The sequence below is a fragment of the Heloderma suspectum genome, chromosome 17 (assembly GCF_057233095.1).
Source record: "Heloderma suspectum isolate Gila_16-S chromosome 17, 16-S_ref, whole genome shotgun sequence".
Lineage (NCBI taxonomy): Eukaryota > Metazoa > Chordata > Lepidosauria > Squamata > Helodermatidae > Heloderma > Heloderma suspectum.
Genome location: NC_139474.1, coordinates 6505433 through 6529023, shown reverse-complemented (window position 1 = coordinate 6529023; position 23591 = coordinate 6505433). Strand labels below are relative to the sequence as shown.

Here is a 23591-nt window from a genome sequence, read left to right as displayed (position 1 = left end):
ATTCATGTGAACGTGTGGATGGTAAGTTCTGCACTCGACACTTCACAGATCAAATTATTCCAGTTCACACTTGGTCTCCTGTAGGTTTAATGCACGGTTTGTTAATTAATTGCATCTTCATCGCACCCTGCATCCCAGGAACTCGGCGCACTTCTCCCTGCCCCTGTGCATTTTCTCCTTGCCACAACCCTGTGAGGTAGGCTAGCTTCAGAGAGAAGAGGCTGGCACAAGATCACTCATCTAGCATTGTTGATTGAACCTGAGTTTCCCCTAGTCTACTCTTAGCCGCTGCACCAGACCGGCTCTCTCAAAGATGGGTTGTTTTAGTTTCATTTTAAAACAAATTTTATGACTAGGCTATTTTCCTGCAGTTCCAGGCGCAGCGGCCAGGAAATGCTGCTGAATCTCTTTGACATCATATCTGAACACTTCACATTTACATGTTGTTAGAAATAACGCCCCTTCATGGATCACTGCCTTGTTGTGGCGAAGGGGCTTGCGTAACTCAGTTAGTCAGTTAGTTGGGCAAGAATCCCTTAGAAGAAATGGAGTAGCACTCATAGTCAACAAAAGGGTGGGAAAAGCAGTACTGGGGTACAATCTTAAAAATGATAGAATGATCTCAGTACGAATCCAAGGCAAACCATTCAACATCACAGTAATTCAAGTCTATGCCCCAACCACGGAGGCCCAAGAAGCTGAGGTTGATCGGTTCTATGAAGACCTACAACACCTTCTAGAACTAACACCAAAAAAAGATGTCCTCTTCATCATAGGGGATTGGAATGCTAAAGTAGGAACTCAAGAAATCACCGGGATAACAGGCAGGCATGGCCTTGGTGTACAAAATGAAGCAGGACGAAAGCTAATAGAGTTTTGCCAAGAGAACACGCTGATCATAGCAAACACTCTTTTCCAACAGCACAAGAGGCGACTCTACACATGGACATCACCAGATGGTCAATATCGAAATCAGATTGATTATGTCCTTTGCAGCCAAAGATGGAGAAGCTCCATACAGTCAGTCAAAACAAGACCTGGAGCTGACTGTGGCTCAGATCATGAGCTGCTTCTTGCAAAATTTCAGCTTAAATTGAAGAACGTCGGGAAAACCACTAAACCGTTCAGGTATGACCTAAATCATATCCCTGATGAATATACAGTGGAGGTGAGGAATAGATTTCAGGGATTAGACCTGCTAGACAGAGTGCCTGAGGAACTCTGGACGGAGGTCCGTAACATTGTTCAGGAGGCAGCAACTCAATCCATCCCAAAGAAAAAGAAATGCAAGAAAGCAAAGTGGCTGTCTGATGAGGCTTTACAAGTAGCTGAGGAAAGAAGGGAAGCGAAAAGCAAGGGAGAAAAGGGAAGACATACCCAACTGAATGCAGAGTTCCAGAGAATAGCAAGGAGAGACAAGAAGGCCTTCTTAAATGAACAATGCAAAGAAATCGAGGAAAACAACAGAATGGGAAAGACTAGAGATCTCTTCAAGAAAATTGGAGATCTCAAGGGAACGTTTTGTGCAAAGACGGGCATGATAAAGGACAAAGAAGGCAGGGACCTAACAGAAGCAGATGAGATTAAGAAGAGGTGGCAAGAATACACAGAAGAACTATACAGGAAAGATCTGAATGTCCCTGATAGCCATGATAGTGCGGTCACTGAACTTGAGCCGGACATCCTAGAGAGTGAAGTCAAGTGGGCCTTAGGAAGCATTAGTAACAACAAAGCTAGCGGAGATGACAGTATTCCAGCCGAGCTATTTAAAATCCTAAAAGATGATGCTGTTAAAGTGCTGCATTCAATATGCCAACAAATCTGGAACACTCAACAGTGGCCACAAGACTGGAAAAGGACAGTTTACATTCCAATTCCAAAGAAGGGCAACGCCAAAGAGTGTTCAAACTACCGCACAATTGCGCTCATTTCACATGCCAGCAAGGTGATGCTCAAAATCCTACAAGCTAGGCTTCAGCAGTATGCGAACCGAGAACTACCGGAAGTACAAGCTGGGTTTCGAAGAGGCAGAGGAACTAGAGATCAAATCGCCAACATTCGCTGGATCATGGAGAAAGCAAGAGAATTCCAGAAAAACGTCTATTTCTGCTTCATTGACTACGCTAAAGCCTTTGATTGTGTGGATCACAACAAACTGTGGCAAATTCTTAAAGTGATGGGAGTACCAGACCACCTTACCTGTCTCCTGAGAAACCTGTACGAGGGTCAAGAAGCAACAGTAAGAACCAGACATGGAACAACCGATTGGTTCAAAATTGGGAAAGGAGTACGACAAGGCTGCATATTGTCACCCTGCTTATTTAACTTATATGCAGAGTACATCATGAGAAATGCCGGGTTGGATGAATCAGAGGTCGGAATTAAGATTGCTGGGAGAATTATCAACAACCTCTGATATGCAGACGATACCACCCTAATGGCAGAAAGCGAAGAGGATCTCAAGAGCCTCTTGTTGAGGGTGAAAGAGGAGAGTGCAAAAGCTGGTTTGAAACTCAACATTAAAAAAACGAAGATCATGGCATCTGGCCCCATCACTTCCTGGCATATAGAAGGGGAAGAAATGGAAGCAGTGACAGATTTTACTTTCTTGGGCTCCAAGATCACCGCAGACGGTGACTGTAGCCATGGAATTAAAAGACGCTTGCTCCTTGGGAGGAAAGCTATGGCAAACCTAGACAGCATAGTAAGAAGCAGAGACATCACCTTGCCGACAAAGGTCCGTCTAATCAAAGCTATGGTTTTCCCAGTAGCAATGTATGGCTGTGAGAGCTGGACTATAAGGAAGGCTGAGCGCCGAAGAATTGATGCTTTCGAACTGTGGTGCTGGAGAAGACTCTTACGAGTCCCCTGGACTGCAAGGAGGTCAAATCAGTCCATCCTAAAGGAAATCAACCCTGAGTGCTCATTGGAAGGACAGATCCTGAAGCTGAAGCTCCAATATTTTGGCCACCTAATGCGAAGAGAAAACTCTCTGGAAAAGACCCTGATGCTGGGAAAGACTGAAGGCAAAAGGAGAAGGGGACGGCAGAGGATGAGATGGCTAGATAGCATCACCGATGCAATGGACATGGACTTGAGCACGCTCCGGGAGAGAGCAGAGGACAGGAGGGCCTGGCGTGCTATGGTCCATGGGGTCACAAAGAGTCGGACACGACTGAACAACAAGAAATAACGACTGATTTGAATTTGGTTTGATTTATAGCAGTCATTACCTGGGATTGCTCATCATTTCCATATCCATGAGGGATGTAATAAAAGTGCATTAAAAAATTGCCCTTTGACGTGACTTTTAAAAAAAACAAAACTGGTCAGATGACTCTCAGGGCTTATTTGCAGTGCCGGTGAGAGACTCAAAGGTAATCTTAGCCTCGCATACTTCCAATCTGTCCTTTGAGATTCAACATTTAATTTGCAGGTCATTGCCTCTACACACCTCAAACAGGACTAGATTCCAGAAGGCAGTTTGAAAAATTTAGGTTGCAATCCTAGGCATGTCTACTCAGAAGTAAGTCCGTTTGAGTTCTATGGAGCTTACTCCCAGGTAAGTGGGTATAAGATTGCAGCACAAGGGTGCAATCCTATGAATGTTTATAGACAGGAAAAAAGAAGTCCTGCAATTCCCAGCGTTCCCCAGCTGGGGAATGCTGGGAGTTGTAGGACTTTTTTGGCTTTCTAAACATGCATAGGATTGCACCCTAATTCCCCCCGTTGCCCTAAATAAAGCATGTGGTTAAATAGTCACAACCCTTTTGTGGTTTCTAGTCCTTATGACGCACATGGCTTTTTGTTCTCTATCGCTGGGGGCAAAAGGCGGTGAGTAGCTGCTACGATGAGTCACGCAGCTGCTCAAACCTAGCTTCACCCTTTTCATTAAGTGCCTCTGAGCATGTGCAGAGCTCGTGCACCATCAGAAAAGCCCCGTGATCGGGCCGTGGGGTGGGGGGGAGCTTGGCAAGGATGTTGTAGGCTCAAGCTAAGGGGCTGTGACTACCAAGAAGGTCTGAGGCCAATAACCTTTTAAGTTCAGAAAGCAAGTATTCTGTGCCATGCGGTGTGTGTGTATATATATATATATATATATATATATGAGGTGGGTGTATTTGTAACACAGAGGGGCTAGGCATGTTTCCAGAAGGGGTGTGTACCCTCTAATTAAGCTCTCCCCCGCAATTAGAATCGTCATGGTAACCTGAGCAGTATTTAAAGGATCACTTGCTCTTTAAGAGCAAGGCGGGGGGGGGGGGAAGAGAAGAGGATGACGTCACCCAACTGTCAAAAATTGTGCTCTGCTGCCCTCAGCAGGCCAGTGCAGCTACTGCAAGACTTTTCGAAGCAGGGTTGAATGGGGCTTCTAATTTTTAGTCCGTGCGGTGGAACGCGGGTGGCTCCGATTTCAGTGGGGCTGAGCATCCGTTCTGTCTGAAACCCAGAATGGACGCGCAGCCCCACCGAAATCGGAGCCACCAGCCACCCCTGCTGCTACCAAGGACCAAAACTTAATCAAAGCTATGGTTTTCCCAGTAGCAACGTATGGCTGTGAGAGCTGGACTGTAAGGAAGGCTGAGCGCCGAAGAATTGATGCCTTCGAACTGTGGTGCTGGAGAAGACTCTCACGAGTCCCCTGGACTGCAAGGAGGTCAAATCAGTCCATCCTAAAGGAAATCAACCCTGAGTGCTCATTGGAAGGACAGATCCTGAAGCTGAAGCTCAAATATTTTGGCCACCTAATGCGAAGAGAAAACTCTCTGGAAAAGACCCTGATGCTGGGGAAGATTGAAGGCAAAAGGAGAAGGGGACAGCAGAGGATGAGATGGCTAGATAGCATCACCGATGCAATGAATATGAACTTGAGCACACTCCAGGAGGGAGCGGAGGACAGGAAGGCCTGGCATGCTATGGTCCATGGGGTCGGACATGACTGAACGACTGACCAAGGGACGCTAAGGTTTTTGAAATAAGGCATCATTCTTCCTTTTCTTCATTTGTTTTGACCACCGTTTTCTTTTTTACACAATTATCTCCCTAACCCCTGAGTAGCTGAGCACCTACTTTGCATGATGAAGGCCCCAGGTTCGTCCCTGGCATCAGCAGGTAGGGCTGGGAAAAAACTCCTGAAATCCCTGAGAGCCGATGCCAGCCAATGTTGACAATACTGGGCTAGATGGACCAGGGGCCCAACTCCTCAGTGGAGGCTGGTGCCTCTGATGTCAGCGGGGACTCAGAACCAGTCAGAACTCTAAAAGACCTGTCCCAGCTGCTGAAACCTTCCCTCTCGGGGGAGATGCTCCAGCCCCTTGATCAGTTTAGTTGCCCTTTTCTGCTCTTTTTCCAGCTCTACAGTATCCTTTTTTGGTGCGGTGACCAGAACTGGACACAGTATTCCAAGTGTGGTCGCCCCATAGATTTGTATAGGGGCAGTACGATGTTGGCAGTTTTATTCTCAATTCCATTCCTAATTATGCCTAACACGGGGTTTGCCTTTTTTTATTATTTTTTACAGTGGCTGCACACTGGGCTGACATTTTCATCGAGCTGTCCACCACAACCCCTAGATCTCTTCCTTGGTCGGTCACCACTAGCTCAGATCTCATCAGGCTATACTTGGAGTTGGGATTTTTCCCCGCAACGTGCATCACTTTACACTTGCTTACACTGAACTGCATTTGCCATTTGGCTGCCCATTCTCCCAGTTTGGAGAGATCCTTTTGGAGCTCCTCGCGATCCCTTTTTGTTCCAACCACCTGTTGGTTCCAGTTCTGCCCGCTGGAGTGACAGAGGAAAAACCTGTTCCATCTTCTGCATAACAGCCTTTCAGATATTTGCAGACCGCTATCATTCCTCCCCTAAATCATCTCTTCTACAGGCAGAACATACTCAGCTCTTTCAAGTCTCCCTCAAAGGGCTTAGTTTCCAGACCCCTTGCTATTGAGTTGTGTGCTCACAGCCCTTCATCTGGATTAAGACCTGATGACACTACCAACTGAAACCAGTTTCAGGCTATTCGACCATCATGGTTCTCAACCAATGGCCTGTGGACACTGTATTTCAGTCAGTTGAACATACAGTTGTCATATATTTTGCGGGGAAGCAAAGACAGTCAAAGCAGATTTGAACCCATTGGCAAGTTTTTTTCTTAACTTTTTATTAGTAATCTCTGTTTTTATGGATTTTTGTTGAATATGTCCTTCTGGATTTTTATTATATCCACTTTGTCTGGTTTTTATCTTGTACAATACCTTGAGAGGGTTCCACCCTTAAAGGCAGCTGGAAAATATGTTTAAAGAAAATAAATTTTATTTAAATTTAGCCAGTGTGGTGTAGTGGCTAGAGTGTTGGACCAGGAGCTGGGAGAGCAGGGTTCTAGTCCCCACCTGGCCATGGAAGCTCACCAGGTGACTTTGGGCCAGTCACAGACTCTCGACCCAACCTCTCTCACAGGGTTGTTGTGAGGATGAAATGGAGAGGAGGAGGATAATGTAAGCCGCCTTGGGTTCCTTGCAAGAGGGGAAAAGGCAGGATATAAATGCAATCAATCAAGTTAACTGGTGGCATAGATGAGGGCTGAAATCACAAGCGACCTAATTATCAATCATACATTTTCCTTCATTTTCTTTTAATATGTCTCCTCACCATTGGAAGAGGAGTTGTGAGGCTTTTTTTATCTCCATGTATTCAGCTGGTGGGCGATGTCCTTGTTCAGAAACAAGCCAGATAATTTCTGGTTCCAGGTGCTGGGGACAAACAATCAGGGATGTCCAGCTTTCAATTCAGCTAAAATCCTTGGGAAAACGTAGAAGAAGCAGTAAGCGTCGAAACCAGAATTTCTTTTAATATCCCTCCTCACACCGGAAGAAGAGTGCTGAGGCTTTAAAAAAAAACCCTCCCTGTATTCAGCTGGTAGGAACATCCTTCTTCAAAGGCAAGATAGATAATTCTTGGTACCAGGTGCTGGGGACAAACAGTCAGGGATGTCCCGCTGTCAGTTCAGCTAAAATCCTTGGAAAAATTGAGAAGAAGCAGTAAGCGTTAAAAGCAGAACTTTTATGAATGAAACTGGCTTTCAGCCTTAAAATGTGGTCTACTGAAGTTGCTTTGCGGGGTCAGTTATAAAACCTGTTCTCACCTCCTGATGCTAGCGCTAGGGTGGCCAGGTGTCCTGTTTTACAGAGGGCCATCCTCTATTTGAAGGGCTCTCTGGTCCAATTCTGGTTTAAAGATCAAGAACCATAAGAACTCTTGGCCACTAGCCATAAGCAGCACCTGTACAGGAGGCTGGACAGGCAGACACAGAGATCCCCTGCTTATATTCTTCCCCTCCAGGGTGAAATAGGTTGTATATCTATTTAAATTATAGTAATTATTTCTAAATTCCTAGCTAGCCATATACATTAGCCAATGCACATTTTATGCAAACTGCTGTCCTCTTTTTGTCCTTTTTGGGGGGTTGCATTTCCTCTTTTTCGGTGATTCATACGCAGCCTCCCTCAACACCACACAGTTAAATCTACTGAGCTGACCATTGCAAGCCGAGATGCCTCCGTAACGCATTTCTTGGCACTGAAATTCTTTCTTAAAATTATACCCTGACTCTGCAGGGGCCATAGCTCAGTGGGTAGAGCCCCTACTCTGCATGCAGAAAGTCCCAGGTTCAGTCTCCTGCATTTCCAGTTAAAACGATCAGTGAAATAGGTGACAGAGGAAAACCAGTGGATCCTGGTGACTCTGATATCAGTGGGGCAGTTAATCCGCTCCAGGTTTTAGACAGAACCAGTCAGAACTCCAAAAGAGCTATCCAAGGTGTAGATAGAGTTCTGACTGGTGCCGACTGAAACCTGGAGTGGATTAAGAAGAGAACATCAGAAGTGCCCTGCTGGATCAGACCAAGGGTCCGTCTAGTGCAGCATTCTGTTCACTCAGTGGCCAACCAGCTGTTGATGGTAAACCCACAAGCAGGACATGAATGCAACTGCACCCTCCTGCCCATGTTCCCCAGCAACTGGGGTACACAGGCAGACTGCCTCTGATACCAGAGGTAGAACAGAGCCATGAGGACTAGTAGCCCTTGATAGCCTTCTCCTCCAGGAATTTGGCTAACCCCCTCTGAAAGCCATCCAAATTGGTGGCCATCACTACATCTTTTGGAAGTCTGACTATGGGCGGTGCGGACAGCAGATGCACTGCCCCATTGACATCAGAGCCACCCGCCTGCATTGGAGAAAACCATTCTCTCTCTGGGACCCCGGAGAGATGCTTCCCGTCTATACTGGGCTAGATGGACAAAGAATCTGACTTGGTAAGAAGCAGCATCCTAAAATGTTCCCTGAGTATTTCGTTTCCCTCTTTATGATGGGCTTTCAAAATAGTAACCCAAGAACAAACTCTGAGTTGTATCTTGCACCCTCTGCCTCCAGGTGGAGCCATTTCCATTTGGGGAAAAAAAGGACTCGAAATTCTTCAGTCCGTTATATTTCACTCGTTTTCATAATATTCTCATGCTTCTTTTCTGTGACAATCCTCAGTATTTTCTCTCTCTTCAAGTCTCCTTTTCTGACTCCCTCCTTTACCTTTTTTCATCTGGGGGGTGGTAGGGGCTGTCTTTCTTTCTTTCTTTCTTTCTTTCTTTCTTTCTTTCTTTCTTTCTTTCTGCTATAATGTGGCATGTACATTTATGGAGCTATCTTCCGCATCATAATATTTTTATTTATTTAAAATTATGTTTAGGCTGCCTTGAAGTCTGGAGCCATCTTGAGGGGGCGTACGAGATAACATTGGCCTAAAAGGCAGGGCCAGCCCAAGATTTAAGGTTCTTAAGGAGAAATGACTTAAGGTTCTGCCACTCCAGCCCCCTCCAATATCTGCTGCCTGAGGTGATTGCCTCCCACTGCCTAATGGGAGGGCTGGTCCTGCTGAAAGGGATCATGGAGTTCTTAAAAACTGCATCTATTTTAAATGATTGTTTTAGGCCGCCGTTAAAGCTAGAACCCTCAAAATCAGTCCTGGCATTCTATTTCGCCTTTCTGCGACGCCAGACCCCAATCTCAGGGCTTCCGTTCGTGTGGCTGGCAACTGGCAGGTTGGTGTTTTAGGTTGTTGCTTAAAAAAAAGCACACACATCCCATTCCAAGTGCTCGACTGGGAAGCCCAGATAACCGTCTCGTTTGGAGTTTATTTGAAAAAGAATTATGCAAGCTCAGCTCAGCGGCCTTCCAAGAGAACGACGATGTGAAGCAACCTGGCTCCAGGCCAAGACTGCAAAGGGCCACCTTTTTATTGAAGGCACAACCTTCTCTAGAACTCCCACGTCCAAATTTGACAGCAGACCACCCCTAAGCAAAAACAATAGCAAAGCCACGAAGGGAGACTTGAGTGCCGTGTTCCCGCGCCCCCCTCCACACACACACACACACGCACATCTCAGACAAGGGCATTCTTTTCAGAGTATTAAACAAACACTTCTTAAGTTTCTGGTGTGTCATAGCAGATCATAGGAGATGCTGCATTTTCTTTGTGTTAGTTTCTCTGCTCCGGTGACTGTGAGTCCTGTTTGTCCCATCCCTGTTAAAGATAAAAGAAGCAGCAGAAGAAAGCCTTCCAGGAGTCACTCCATTTACACTGAAGCAAAGACACAGGAGGAAAATACACAAGGCATCATTTCAGCGCAAAAAATAGGTTTGATTTCCCACGACTTGTGACATAACCACGGAGTTCCCAAATACCTCATTTGGGATACCAGATCCCTAGCTGAGCAAGCACCGAAAGGACTGATGGGAGCGGGGAGGGAATTATTGTTATTATTACTGTGATTGTTGTTATTGTTATTATTTTATTAAGAGATCTGTAGTGGAAAGCAGGCATGTATATGGGTGGGAGGGAGAGAGAGAGGCTGTTTACACAACATGCTCGCACAACACACCAACCCACACTCAGTTGAACCGTGGGTGGTTTGTTGAACCGTGGGTGGTTTGTTGAACCGTGGGTTAGTATGTTGTCTGAACCGAGGACACTTTCCGCAGGCTGGCTTGTTAGCCATGCACTGTGGCTTGTTAACCACCCTGAACAGCCCAGCAACAAACCATGGGCCCTTAAGGTGGCTTGTTCAAGAAAAATAAGCCATACTGCATGGTTAACAAGCCACCCTGTGGAAAATGTCCTGGGTTCAGACAACATACTAACCCACGGTTCAACAAACCACCCACAGTTCAACCACCACCACTGAGAGTGGGTTGGTGTGTTGTGCGAACCCAGTCAGCATTTCTCATACATCTCTGTTGCGGACTTCAACCAAGGACCTGGGATCAAGCTGGTAGTTTGCCAGAACGTTATGTGCTCAGGCACTGACATGGCAATATCAGCTCCTGTAATTGGCCAGCAGCATGGAGCCTCTTGATTGGCCAGGCATGATATAAATGATCCCAGCTTTCTGCCACAGCCAACTGAACAAGGCCTCCTATTATTCAAGCATCCAACACTGAGCTCAACCCACCACCCTTAGGGACTTCAGCTCAATGGTAGAGCCCCTGTTTTGCATGCAGAGAGTCCCCAGTTTGATTCCTGGCATCTCGAGGTAGGGCTAGGAAAAAAACCCTGCCTGAAACCTTGGAGAAACCCGCTGCTGCCAGTCAATGTTGACAATACTGGGCTAGATGGACCAAGGGCCTGACTCAGTATAAGGCAGCTTCCGATGCTCCTATTTAAATTAGCACTTTTCCCAGAACCATGAGGACTAGAAACTTAGGGAAAAGCTATAATCTGAAACCCTAGAAAGCCACTGCTGCCAGTCAGTGTCAACAATACTGGGCTAAACGGACCCAGGGTCTGACTCAGCAGAAGGCAGCTTCCAATGTTCCTATGATCCCAGGGCCACAACTGACTGCTGACAACCTGGAGAGGTGATTGAAATCATGGCTGGCCCCGGAGGAATGATGTAGTGGCTAATTTTGAAGTGCCGGCACTCATAATGACGGTCCCCATAGCCACGCCCCCAAGTAGAATCCAAAAATGCAGACACCATGGTGATCCAGATCAACCAACCAGTTCTAGCAGTTTTCATCTCCACCAGGAGCAGGTCTTTCGTCCACCGAATGTGTCTTTATTGCCCACTGGAGTCCAAGCCAGTCCAAAATGCTTTGCATTACAACAGGGAACAATAGATTCCCTGGCAAAATTCATCTGGGAATGCTGGGAATTCTAGGACTTTTTTCTGCCTAAACACGCATAGGATTGCACCCTAACACAATTACCCCTCTGGAGACTCCCCCAAGTGGAGGATTTTTTTGCTTTCTTTCCCCTGAATGGCCAGTTTCTTCAAGATAAGCATCTCCTTTCAAAATCCCCAAAGAAAACCCTAACCCTAGCCCCAAACTCCCCACAGCAGGCGGGACGGTTCCGTGCTCACAGTTGTTTAAACGAGATTGATGAAAAACTAGACTCAGAAAGAAAAGGCTGAGAGGTCATCGCCTCCACCAAGGGACCATGACAACGTGAGCAATAAATCGAAGGCCTCGTGCAAAACTGAAGTGGGGTGGGGTGGATTGGGACAAGGGGAGGCGGGAGACGAAAACCATTTGTTCCTGAACTGCAGGAGATATTCTATAACCTCATGTCCTCAACCGGCTGCTAAGGGACTTCCATCAGACGTTCGCACTTATTCATTAACGTTCCCTCATCGCAACATGGGTATTCCCCCCGCCCCCCACTAGCGATGCTATTCAACATCACATTAGCGATATCGGAGCTCCTGACATGAGGGCGAGCGTTTCAAAGAACACAATGTCTCCTTTCTTCTCCAGCCCACCCCATCCCCAGAGCTCAGAGGGAGGGGGGCTGTTTTAGATGAGACATTTGAAAATGTTCATGAACATATGGAGAAAAGTCAGATAAACGTCAAAAATGAACCAAATGAAGCCAACATACCGCCCTTGTAGCAACTTGACCACAGCTGAAGCCACCAAAAGCCCAGCCCAAATAAAAGATTTTCTAAGGTCGTTGTCGTCTTCTTCTTCTTCCTTTCCAAAATATGTTCAGGCTATGGTTTTGGTGAACCTCCAAAGCCGTGGGAAAGCCAGCAGAAATATCTTCCTAAGCACCCTTGCTGTTAAAATAAGGCTCTTTGTATGTCTTTCAGATGGTGAGCATCCCAGGTCTTTTTCTATTCTTTTAGCATTCTTTCATCCAGGATGCTGTTACTCAGCAGCAGAATGAAGCGAACCAATACTGCCACCTGGTGGTGGTTTGCGAAATAAGCACACAATGCATTTCAATGCACCTGTTGTTGTTCAGTTGTTGTGTCCGACTCTTCGTGACCCATGGACCATAGCACGCCAGGCCTTCCCGTCCTCCACTCTCTCCCGGAGTGTGCTCAAGTTCATATCCATTGCATCGGTGATGCTATCTAGCCATCTCATCCTCTGCTGTCCCCTTCTCCTTTGACCTTCAGTCTTTCCCAGCATCAGGGTCTTTTCCAGTGACTTTTCTCTTCGCATTAGGTGGCCAAAATACTGGAGCTTCAGCTTCAGTATCTGTCCTTCCAATGAGCACTCAGGGTTGATTTCCTTTAGGATGGACTGATTTGACCTCCTTGCAGTCCAGGGGACTCGTAAGAATCTTCTCCAGCACCACAGTTCAAAAGCATCGATTCTTTGGTGCTCAGCCTTCTGTATAGTCCAGCTCTCACAACCATACATTGCTACTGGGAAAACCATAACTTTGATTATATGAACCTTTGTCAGCAAGGTGACGTCTCTGCTTCTTACTACACTGTCTAGGTTTGCCATAGCTTTCCTCCCAAGGAGCAAGCGTCTTTTAATTTCATGGCTACAGTCACCGTCTGCGGTGATCTTGGAGCCCAAGAAAGTAAAATCTGTCACTGCTTCCATTTCTTCCCCTTCTATATGCCAGGAAGTGATGGGGCCAGATGCCATGATCTTCGTTTTTTTAATGTTGAGTTTCAAACCAGCTTTTGCACTCTCCTCTTTCACCCTCAACAAGAGGCTCTTGAGATCCTCTTCGCTTTCTGCCATTAGGGTGGTATCATCTGCATATTGGAGGTTGTTGATAATTCTCCCGGCAATCTTAATTCCGACCTGTGATTCATCCAACCCGGCATTTCTCATTATGTACTCTGCATATAAATTAAATAAGCAGGCTGACAATATACAGCCTTGTCGTACTCCTTTCCCAATTTTGAACCAATCGGTTGTTCCATGTCTGGTTCTTACTGTTGCTTCTTGACCCTCGTACAGGTTTCTCAGGAGACAGGTAAGGTGGTCTGGTACTCCCATCACTTTAAGAATTTGCCACAGTTTGTTGTGATCCACACAATCAAAGGCTTTAGTGTAGTTAATGAAGCAGAAATAGATGTTTTTCTGGAATTTTCTTGCTTTCTCCATGATCCAGCGAATGTTGGCGATTTGATCTCTAGTTCTTCTGCCTCTTCGAAACCCCGCTTGTACTTCCAGTAGTTCTTGGTTCACATGGTGCTGAAGCCTAGCTTGTAAGATTTTGAGCATAGCCTTGCTGGCATGTGAAATGAGCGCAATTGTGCGGTAGTTTGAACACTCTTTGGCGTTGCCCTTCTTTGGAATTGGAATGTAAACTGTCCTTTTCCAGTCTTGTGGCCACTGTTGAGTGTTCCAAATTTGTTGGCATATTGAGTGCAGCACTTTAACAGCATCATCTTTTAGGATCTTAAATAGCTCAGCTGGAATACTGTCATCTCCGCTAGCTTTGTTGTTACTAATGCTTCCTAAGGCCCACTTGACTTCACTCTCGAGGATGTCCAGCTCAAGTTCAGTGACTGCACTATCATGGCTATCAGGGACATTCAGATCTTTCCTGTATAGTTCTTCTGTGTATTCTTGCCACCTCTTCTTAATCTCATCTGCTTCTGTTAGGTCCCTGCCTTCTTTTTCCTTTATCATGCCCGTCTTTGCACAAAATGTTCCCTTGAGATCTCCAATTTTCTTGAAGAGATCTGTAGTCTTTCCCATTCTATTGTTTTCCTCGATTTCTTTGCATTGTTCATTTAAGAAGGCCTTCTTGTCTCTCCTTGCTGTTCTCTGGATCTCTGCATTCAGTTGGGTATATCTTCCCCTTTCTCCCTTGCTTTTCGCTTCCCTTCTTTCCTCAGCTACTTGTAAAGCCTCCTCAGACAGCCACTTTGCTTTCTTGCATTTCTTTTTCTTTGGGATGGATTGAGTTGCTGCCTCCTGAACAATGTTACGGACCTCCGTCCATAGTTCCTCAGGCACTCTGTCTATCAGGTCTAATCCCTGAAATCTATTCCTCACCTCCACTGTATATTCATAAGGGATATGATTTAGGTCATACCTGAATGGTTTAGTGGTTTTAGTGGTTTTAGTGGTTTTCCCTACGTTCTCAATTTATGCCGAAATTTTGCAACAAGAAGCTCATGATCTGAGCCACAGTCAGCTCCAGGTCTTGTTTTGACTGACTGTATAGAGCTTCTCCATCTTTGGCTGCAAAGGACATAATCAATCTGATTTCGATATTGACCATCTGGTGATGTCCATGTGTCGAGTCGCCTCTTGTGCTGTTGGAAAAGAGTGTTTGCTATGATCAGCATGTTCTCGTGGCAAAACTCTATTAGCCTTTGTCCTGCTTCATTTTGTACACCAAGGCCATGCTTGCCTGTTATCCCGGTGATTTCTTGACTTCCTACTTTGGCATTCCAATCCCCTATGATGAAGAGGACATCTTTTTTTGGGTGTTAGTTCTAGAAGGTGTTGTAGGTCTTCACAGAACCGATCAACCTCAGCTTCTTGGGCCTCAGTGGTTGGGGCATAGACTTGAATTACTGTGATGTTGAATGGTTTGCCTTGGATTCGTACTGAGATCATTCTGTTCTTTTTGAGATTGTGCCCCAGTACTGCTTTTCCCACCCTTTTGTTGACTATGAGTGCTACTCCATACTTTCTAAGGGATCCTTGCCCACAGTAGTAGATATAATGGTCACCTGAATTAAATTCACCCATGCTTGTCCATTTTAGTTCGCCGATTCCCAAGATGTCGATGTTCAATCTTGCCATCTCATGTTTGACCACCTCCAGCTTGCCTTGATTCATTGAATGACATTCCAGGTTCCTAAACAATATTGTTCTTTACAGCGTCGGACTTTCTTTTCACCACCAGACACATCCACAGCTGAGTGTCCTTTCAGCTTTGGCCCAGCCGCTTCCCTCTTTCTGGCGCTACTTGGAAATACCCTCTGCTCTTCCCCAGTAGTATATTGGACACCTTCCGACCTGAGGGTCTCATCTTCTGGTGTCATCTCTTTTAGCCTTGCGATACGTTCCATGGGGTTTTCTTGGCAGGAATACTGGAGTGAGTTGCCATTTCCTTCTCCAGTGGACCACATTTTGTCAGAACTCTCCGCTATGACCTGTCCATCTTGGGTGGCCCTGCACGGCATAGCTTATGGCCTCACTGAGTTACGCAAGCCCCTTTGCCACAACAAGGCAGTGATCCATGAAGGGGTCAATGCACCTGAGGGCTGTTCAATTAACATAGCTAATTTTAACACAGCCCCACATTACACAATTGCCATGTGGAACACATCAGCCCTTTCACCAGGCACATTCAGCATAAGATCAGGTGCAAGTTGTTGCGTTAACGGAATGACACGTCTGGATGCGCCCCTGGTGCGCTCCAGGTGTTTTGGATTAAAACTCCCAGCGTTCTTGCCCGTGCTGCCTGGGCTGATGGGAGGTGAAGTCCAAAGGATCTGGAGAGCACCAGGCTGGGCAAAGGCTGCCTTACACAAATAGCAATCTCTGCCTCTGAAATAGTACAGATGGGGGACTCTGACACTAATTTAGTGGAAGTGGAAGTTGGGGCCCTTTGACAACCTTCTCCAGACCCATGGGGAGATCTACCAATGTACCTTCCGCCCACCCCTATGCTAGAGAAAAAGATGTAGCTTTTATCCACTCTGGGACTGGATTGAGGGCGTTGGGCTCCGTACCATGACAACATTCGCAAAAGCATTTGAATCCGGCATTCCCAAGAGGCCAATAGAGCAGCGATATATAGGGTAAAGAGGTACAGTTTGGAGAACGTGCGTCAGCCAAGCCAGAAACAACCCTCGCAATGTATTCTTGCAGGGAGGAGTGGGGCGGGTGGGACCCTCCACAGTAAACCAGGCACAGCTGGAGTTGACCGGGAGAGGTCGGTGCGGGTTGTATAAATAAATCAACTGGGCCAAGTCTCTACACAATAGTTATAGGAGGTCGAAGGGGGGGTGGCGGGGGAACCCAACTGCCAGGATGAGCCAGGCCTCAGAGTTTCTCTGGCGGGCCTGGCGTCCGCATTAATTGCTTCAAGCCAGATGATGCAGTATGCCTTCCTCCTTTCCCACCCACCTACCCCCCACCCGCCAGGTCTCCCCCGCCATTTCCCACGCGAAAGGAATTCCATTTATTTCCTCGTTGCATCGACGAGGGACCCGCGGTTCCCTTTTCCACATCTGCACCCTGTCCGACGTCCCACCCACCCCAACTCTGCTTTGCTTGCCTGTCAGTCTGAATGGACAGACAGGAAAAGCAGTGCGTGTGCATGCGTGTGTGTATACATCCAGTGGTGCTGTGGCACATTTTGGAGTGCGCTCATCATAGCTATGGTCCCAAGAAGAGTCCAAACACCCAGGACGCTGGGTTGATCCAGATCAACAACCCTGGTCCTAGCATTTGTCATCTCCCCTGGTAAAGCGCGTGGGTCTTAACTGCCCATTCAAGGCCTCCAAATACTTTACATTACAACAAAGAAGAATATATTTTTGCTGGGGAAATTCATCCCTCCAGCTATGATGAGGATTGCAGCAGCGGAGGCTGGTGGCTCCGATGTCAGCGCAGCGGTGAGTCCATTCCAGGTTTCAGTCGGAACCAGTCAGAACTCTATAGGAGCTATCCAAGTACCAAGTACAGATTTCTGACTGGTTCCGACTGAAACCCAGAACAGATTCACTGCCCCACTGACATCAGAGACACCAGCCTCCGCTGCATCATGCTGGTCTTCCCAATTAGTCCCATTTTACAGAGAAGGAACAGAGGTGGTGAGGGTTTCCCGAGGCCACATGGTGAATTGAACAGGGGGTTGGACTTCCAGGTGCCCTCCAACTTCTGTGATTCTATGAATCCTCGGCAGAGGCTAGACTTAAATCCAAGCTCTCTTCGATTGAAGGCTACAGTTACTCTCGAGCTGCGTTTCAATCATAGAATCTTAAGAGCTGGAAGTAACCCTAGAGGTCATCTAATCCAACCCACTTTGCTGACTGCAGAACTCTTGCAACCTCAGCATCCCTGACCGATGGCCGCCCAGCCTCCGCTTAAATCCCTCCAGTGAAGGAGAATTCACCATCTCCTGTAGCACTCTGTTACACGGCTGAGCAGCTTGCACCACGAGGACATTTCTCCTAATGGTTTGCCGAAATCTGCTGCCCTCCAATAGCCCCCCGTCAGTTCTAGTCGTGACCGCTGGAGCGACAGAGAACACGTCCGCTCCATCTTCTGCATGACAGCCCTTGAGATATTTGCACTCTGTGGTCATGTTTCCACTTCTTCTCTCCTCCAGGCTCAAAATACCCAGCTCTTTCAACCATTCCCTGTAGGATGTAGTTTCCTGCCCTCTCATCACCCTGGTTGCTCTTTTCTAGCTCAGAGTCCCCGACATGGCACCCACAAAGTTTTTTTGTTTTTGTTTTAAACCCTCCCGTTTTTTTAAATATACATACATGGATTTGTAATATCTTCATAGCAAGGGATACATATGAGATACATATATATATGAAAAGACAAGATGTTTGGCTGTCAGAGGTCCCATCCCATGTACAGAAGTGGACAGGACTGGGTCTTGAATGGCAGCAGTAAAGCTTCCTCTACTCTGACCATTGGCCATGCTGGCTGAGACTGATGGGTGTTGAAATATGGGTGGTACACACACCTCTGCCCTCTAACACTTTGCCTCTGCCCCCCCCCCCCCCGCGGCCATTAGCCACCTGACCCAGGGGAGGCTGGTGGTCCTGAGGTCAGTGGGGCTGTGAATCCGCTCCGGGTTTCAGTCAAAACTGGTCAGAACTCTCAAGGAGCTATCCAAGGTGCTGAACGTATTGTGGGGTGTTGGGTTCAGTCCCTGGGATAGCTCCTTTAGAGTTCCACTTGGTTCTGACTGAAACGCAGAGCGGATTCACAGCCCCACTGACATCGGCGCCACCAGCCTCCACTGATCTGACTGAGGTGGCCGCCTCACACCGCCTAAGGGTAGAGCCGGCCCTGCTCCTGGGTTTCCTCCCCTGGTTCTGGGAGGGAAACAGGCCTAGCGCACTACTATCGATCTTTAGTGGCTCTAATGAACATTTACTAAGCAAAGAAATGCCGACCTGTCAATTAATAGCAAAGAATTGGAAAGAATGTACAGCTCTATCAATAACTGTGTGGCATATAGTGTTGGCTGAAAAACTAACTACACAGAAAAGACCACAAAAAGAATCTGGCACCTTCCAAACAATGTGGTATAAATTCACAGACTTTATCCACAAACAAGGTTCCCGGAGAAAACCACCATGGCCAAATATGGAGAGATTTCGATAACGACAACTGAATCTTAAAACCCCGAAGAACTTCTGTGGATAAATATAAGGTTATTAATATACATTGAAACTCCTGCGATCCCGATTGACTGTACTTGAATTTCCTATGTAATGTCGGTGTTTTGTTAGAATATTTTTATGTGCTCACTGATTACATTAAAAATATGTGATTAAGACTCAATAAAAATAAAAATAATTTTAAAAAAAAGCCTGGCCCAGTGGCGAGAGCAGGGGTGTTGAACCTCTTTCATCTCGAGGGCCAAATTTCATTTTAGAGAAGCTCTCAGGGGCCGCATACCGTGGTGGGTGGGGCCAGAGGCAAAAAGGGCGGGACCAACCCCCCCATATTTGAGCTTAACACTCTTCCTGCCAGGGATGAAGCTGTTGGAGAGGACTTTGAACCTTTTAGAATTGGGGGGGAAGCACAAAAGCCACGTCAGGGGAAAGGGGTGGGGCCAAATGAAAGGGGCGCGGCCATCTGGAGGGCCAGATCTGACCCTGCTGGGCCCGAGCTTCTGGAGAGCGAGGCTGAGAGCCAGGGCTCTCTCTGCAGCTCCAGAACAGGACTGGGCAGGATTTGGGGATGGGGTCTCCTGTGCCTGCTCCTGGGCTCCCCCCCTTTCCTCCTTCTGCTCTCTGCCTCCCTCCCGCTCGGGCTCCTCCTCGACTCGCTCCCCGCCCATCCCGCCAGTGGAGGCTGGCGGCTCCGAAGCCAGCGGGGCGGCGGGTCCGCTCCGGGTTTCAGCCAGAACTGCTCGGGAGCCCTCCGAAGCGCGGAGCCCTGCCCCTCGAACAGGACCAGCACCTTGGGTCGCTCCTGCAGAGTCCCGGCCGCTCCCGGCCGCCAGCCGGCGCGGATCCGCCGGCGCGGGGGCCGCCAGCCGGCGCTCCGGCGGCGGGGGCTGGGGCTGGGCCCGGGCGAAGGGAAAGAGGCGTGCTCGGGGGCTCCTCCTCCGCCCGCCCCGTCCCACCCCGGCCGGGAAGGGTGAAGGGGAAGGGAGCGGGGGCCCGGCCGTCAGAGCGCCGGCCGCGAGCGGGGAGGACGGCGGGCGACGCGCAGCCACCATGCTCCGGCGGCGGCTGCTGCTGCTGCTGCTGCTGGCTTGGCCCCCGCCGGGCGGCGCGCAGGACGCGCAGGCCGCCTGCGGCCCCGACGGCTGCCTCGCCGTCTACGCGCAGCGCCGCAGCTTCCTGGAGGCCTGGCACGGCTGCCGCGGGCTGGGGGGCGACCTGGCCACGCTCAGGCGCGCCGAGGAGGCGGCCCGCGTGGCGCAGCTGCTGCGCGGCCCCGCCGCGCCCGCGCCGCGCCTCCTCTGGATCGGGCTGCACCGGCAGCCGCGCCAGTGTTCCCCGGGGCGCCCGCTGCGGGGCTTCACGTGGACCACGGGCGACCAGGAGACGGAGTACACCAACTGGGCGCGCGCGGGCGGCGGCGGCGCGGGCAGCTGCGCCGCGCCGCGCTGCGTGGCGCTCGACGGCCGCGACCTGCAGTGGCTCGACGGCTCGTGCACCGTGCCGGTGGACGGCTACCTGTGCTGGTTCGCCTCCCGGGGCATGTGCCCCGGCTTGGAGGAGGGGCGCGGCGGCGCCGTGACCTACACCACGCCCTTCGGCCCGGCCGGGGGCGGCCTGGAGTTCGCCCCCTTCGGCACGGTGGCGGCCGTGGCGTGCGGCGCGGCCGGCCCGGCCGTGTCCGTGCTGTGCCTGCAGAAGGACGACGGCGCCCCGGCCTGGTCCAAAGAGGGCCCGCTCTGCAGGGAGGAGGCGTACCAGCACAGCTGGTGCGAGGGCGACAACGGGGGCTGCCAGCAGCTGTGCCTGGACGAGGGCTCCGGCTACTCCTGCGAGTGCCACACCGGCTACTTCCTGATGCCCGACGGCCACTCCTGTACGGCCGACCACGCCTGCCGCGACCGGCCCTGCCAGTTCGAGTGCGTCCCGCTGGAGGACGAGGGAGGCGGCGGCGGCGGCTACCAGTGCCAATGCCCCACGGGCTACGAGCTGAGCGAGGACGACCACCAGTGCGACGACCTGGACGAGTGCGTGGCCGAGGCGCCCTGCGAGCACCAGTGCGAGAACACCGAGGGCTCCTTCGTGTGCCGCTGCCACCTGGGCTTCAGCCCCTCCGAGGACGACCCCGGCCAGTGCGTGGACACGGACGAGTGCCAGTTCCCCGGCGTGTGCCAGCAGATGTGTGTCAACTACGAGGGCGGCTTCGAGTGCTACTGTAACGTGGGCTACGAGCTGGAGCCCGACGGCATCAGCTGCAGCCCCGGTGCCCAGCTGCCCCAGTTGGCCACCTCTGCCTTCGTGGCGGAGCCTGCGTGGCTGACGGAGCCCTGGGCCCACATTTCGGTCACCTCGGATGGTGACTCCCCTGCCTGGGGCCGTGTCTCCTCTGCGCGAACTGTCTCCTGGGCTTCCCCCTCCTCGCCTCCCCCGAGCGACACCCGTGGAGATGGCCATGTGACACCCAGTGCTGAAGCCCTCCACCGTAGCCCAGCCCCCCTCGATACGTACTCCACTCCCTTGGGTCCCACTTCTGCCGGTTTTCACTCGACCGCAGCCACCGGGGGCGCCCCACAACTCGCCACGGGACCCCCAAACTCCCGAAGTCGCCCTGTGGGTGAGACAGACCCTGGATCGCCCCGGATCTCTCTTGGTCCCACTGTTGCCCGCCGGCCGCACCCAACGGGTTCCTCGGGCGGGGAGCAGAGAGCGGTGGTTGGGGGAGTCAGGGCCCTGCTCCCCACTTTGGCCACCCCCAGCCCGGCCTCCGGGGAGGAGCCAGGGCGGCAGCAGAGAGACGACCGCTGGCTGCTGGTGGCACTGCTGGTGCCCATCTGCGTCTTTGTGGTGATCATGTTGGCGCTGGGCATTGTCTATTGCACCCGCTGCGGGGCTCAGGCCAAGACCCGGAGCGTCACCCAGTGTTACCGCTGGGTGATTAACTCGGCGGGCAAAGGAGCCCCCCCGCCGACCTCCCGGCCCTGCCAGCCGGCCACTTGCCGAACCAGCGTCTGAGCCGTGCGCCGGCCGCGGGCACAGTGCCCCTGACAGCACGCTCCACCCAGGCCTGGTTGGGGCCGAAGAAATGCAGCTGCTCGCGGCTGGCAGGAAAGCACGGATCGCAAAGAACTTCTTCCCCCCGGTGGGGAGAGCGTCCCCACCATATCACCGCCCACTCGGGGTCTCTGGGACGCTCTGAGCTCTGCCGGGTCGGATGCAGAGACCCAGCTGGGACGCAGAGATCCTCGCTTGGTTTTTGGCGAGAGGAACCTCTCTTCTCTGCCCCCGGGTGGGATACAGGCAATCCAGGCCGCAACCAGGAAGAAATCCGGAAACGCTGCTGGGACAGAGAGACCCTCCACGGTGCTAAGGCAGAGATCTTCCTTCTCCAGCCAGCTGGGAGGCATGTGACAGGCCCCAAAGCATGGCTGGGGTTTACCAGGGTGGGCACACCCTGAGCAGGGGACGAGGTTTTTCTCCTGCATCAGATCTTTATTTCTGCTAGCTCACTCTTGCCTGCACTGACTGGCAGCCGCTCTCCAAGGTTTCAGATTGGGGTGTTTCCCTGCCCTACCTGGAGACGCTAGGGGTTGAGCCTAGAACTGGTTGCATGCAAAGTAGGCACGCTGCCACTGAGATGTGGCCCCTCTGCTCCTTTAAAAAGAAAGTAAGATTCCATGTCCTCATTGTTCCAAAGACGGGCCCAATTGAAATCGGAACACAGGAAGTTGCCAGACCCTTGTTCCATCTATCTAGCGCCAGCATGTTTACACTAGCGGGCAGCAGCGCTCCAAGGTTCCAGACAGGGGTTCTTTCCCAGCTCTGTCTAGACATTCTGGGATTTGAACCCGGAACCTACTGCCTCCAATGCAGGTGTTTTCCCCACTGAGCAGCGCCCCTTCCCAACAGTGTGGCTCCTGAGAGCCCTCATTGGTGTGGGACTCAGAGCTCTGCAAACACCACAGCTGGGGACCTCTGCCAGGGTTGCTGAGACACCCCCACCCCAAAATGCCCCTGGGGTGGACAGAATCCCTTGCAGCCAAGAGCAGTACCACCTCTGCACAAACCGAACCGCTGGCAAAGGGGGACCACTGGAAGGCCTGGCCCACCGAAACCACCTCGGCACTCCCCGCCCCGGTCCAGCTGGTCAGTGCTGGAGGGAGGGGCGCTCTTGGGGCAACACATCTGGGACAGCTCTTCTCCTCCCCATTATGGACCAGGACAAAACCTTCCACCCATCTTTTTGGCTGGGCCCGAGCGGGACAAGGAATGAAAGGCCCCGGCTGGAATGGGGCCTGCCCCGTGCTGTTCCCCCCTGGCGATGCCCTCCTTGCCCCCTCCACGAAAGGAGCAGATGCCCTAGGAGACATCCGTCGGGGAAAGACAGCAGCCAGAGTGGGTGCAAGACTTGGGGTCCAATTGTGGGGGGCAAATTTTTCTCTTCGGGCCAGGCCGGGGAATCTCTGCTGCTGCAAAGAGGGGGAGGCGCACAGGACCCGCATTCCTGGGAGGGGCAGCGTCGATTCGTGACTGCTGGTGTACTTTTCCTTTGTGGGGAAATTGTTCGCCCCTTGCGTGTGCGTTTGTGTGTGCGCACGCTTTCTGTTTGTGTGTTTTTTTCATGTGTTCAATAAAAGGGACTGGTGCCTCCACCTGGCTTGAATGAGAATTCAAGAATCTTCTGCACACAGTAGCGGGGTGAAGAGCAGCGGGAGCGGATGAGAGAGGGGGGACCCCATATTTAGGGATGAAAGCCTATCCGGAAAAGGTGTGCTGCAGGCCACACAACTGCCTAATCACAATATCCTAGCTGGATTAAAAAGGGAGGGAGTCTCGGGTTTCTTTCCCCGCCCCCTTCGCTTGGGAGCAGAACTGGGGGTTATTGTTAGGGGGCAAGTGGGGAAAAAGATTCGACTTCTGGACTCCTTGGTCCTGCTGCTAGCCGTTTGAGGGGCTCATG

At 50.5% G+C, this 23591-nt stretch overlaps 1 protein-coding gene across 1 annotated transcript; it reads left to right on the top strand.

Annotated features, from left to right (window-relative positions):
• The first annotated feature begins 19645 nt into the window (after positions 1 to 19645).
• Positions 19646 to 23292, top strand: CD248 (CD248 molecule). The gene has a single exon (XM_084824813.1). It carries the CDS (start codon positions 19688 to 19690, stop codon positions 21644 to 21646), a length of 1959 nt encoding a protein of 652 aa, XP_084680939.1. The 5' UTR covers positions 19646 to 19687; the 3' UTR covers positions 21647 to 23292.
• The last annotated feature ends 299 nt before the right edge of the window (positions 23293 to 23591 follow it).

What these genes read in the sequence shown, in the direction of transcription:
- CD248 (XM_084824813.1), top strand. Translation starts at nt 19,688, where the DNA reads ATGCTCCGGCGGCGGCTGCTGCTGCTGCTGCTGCTGGCTTGGCCCCCG.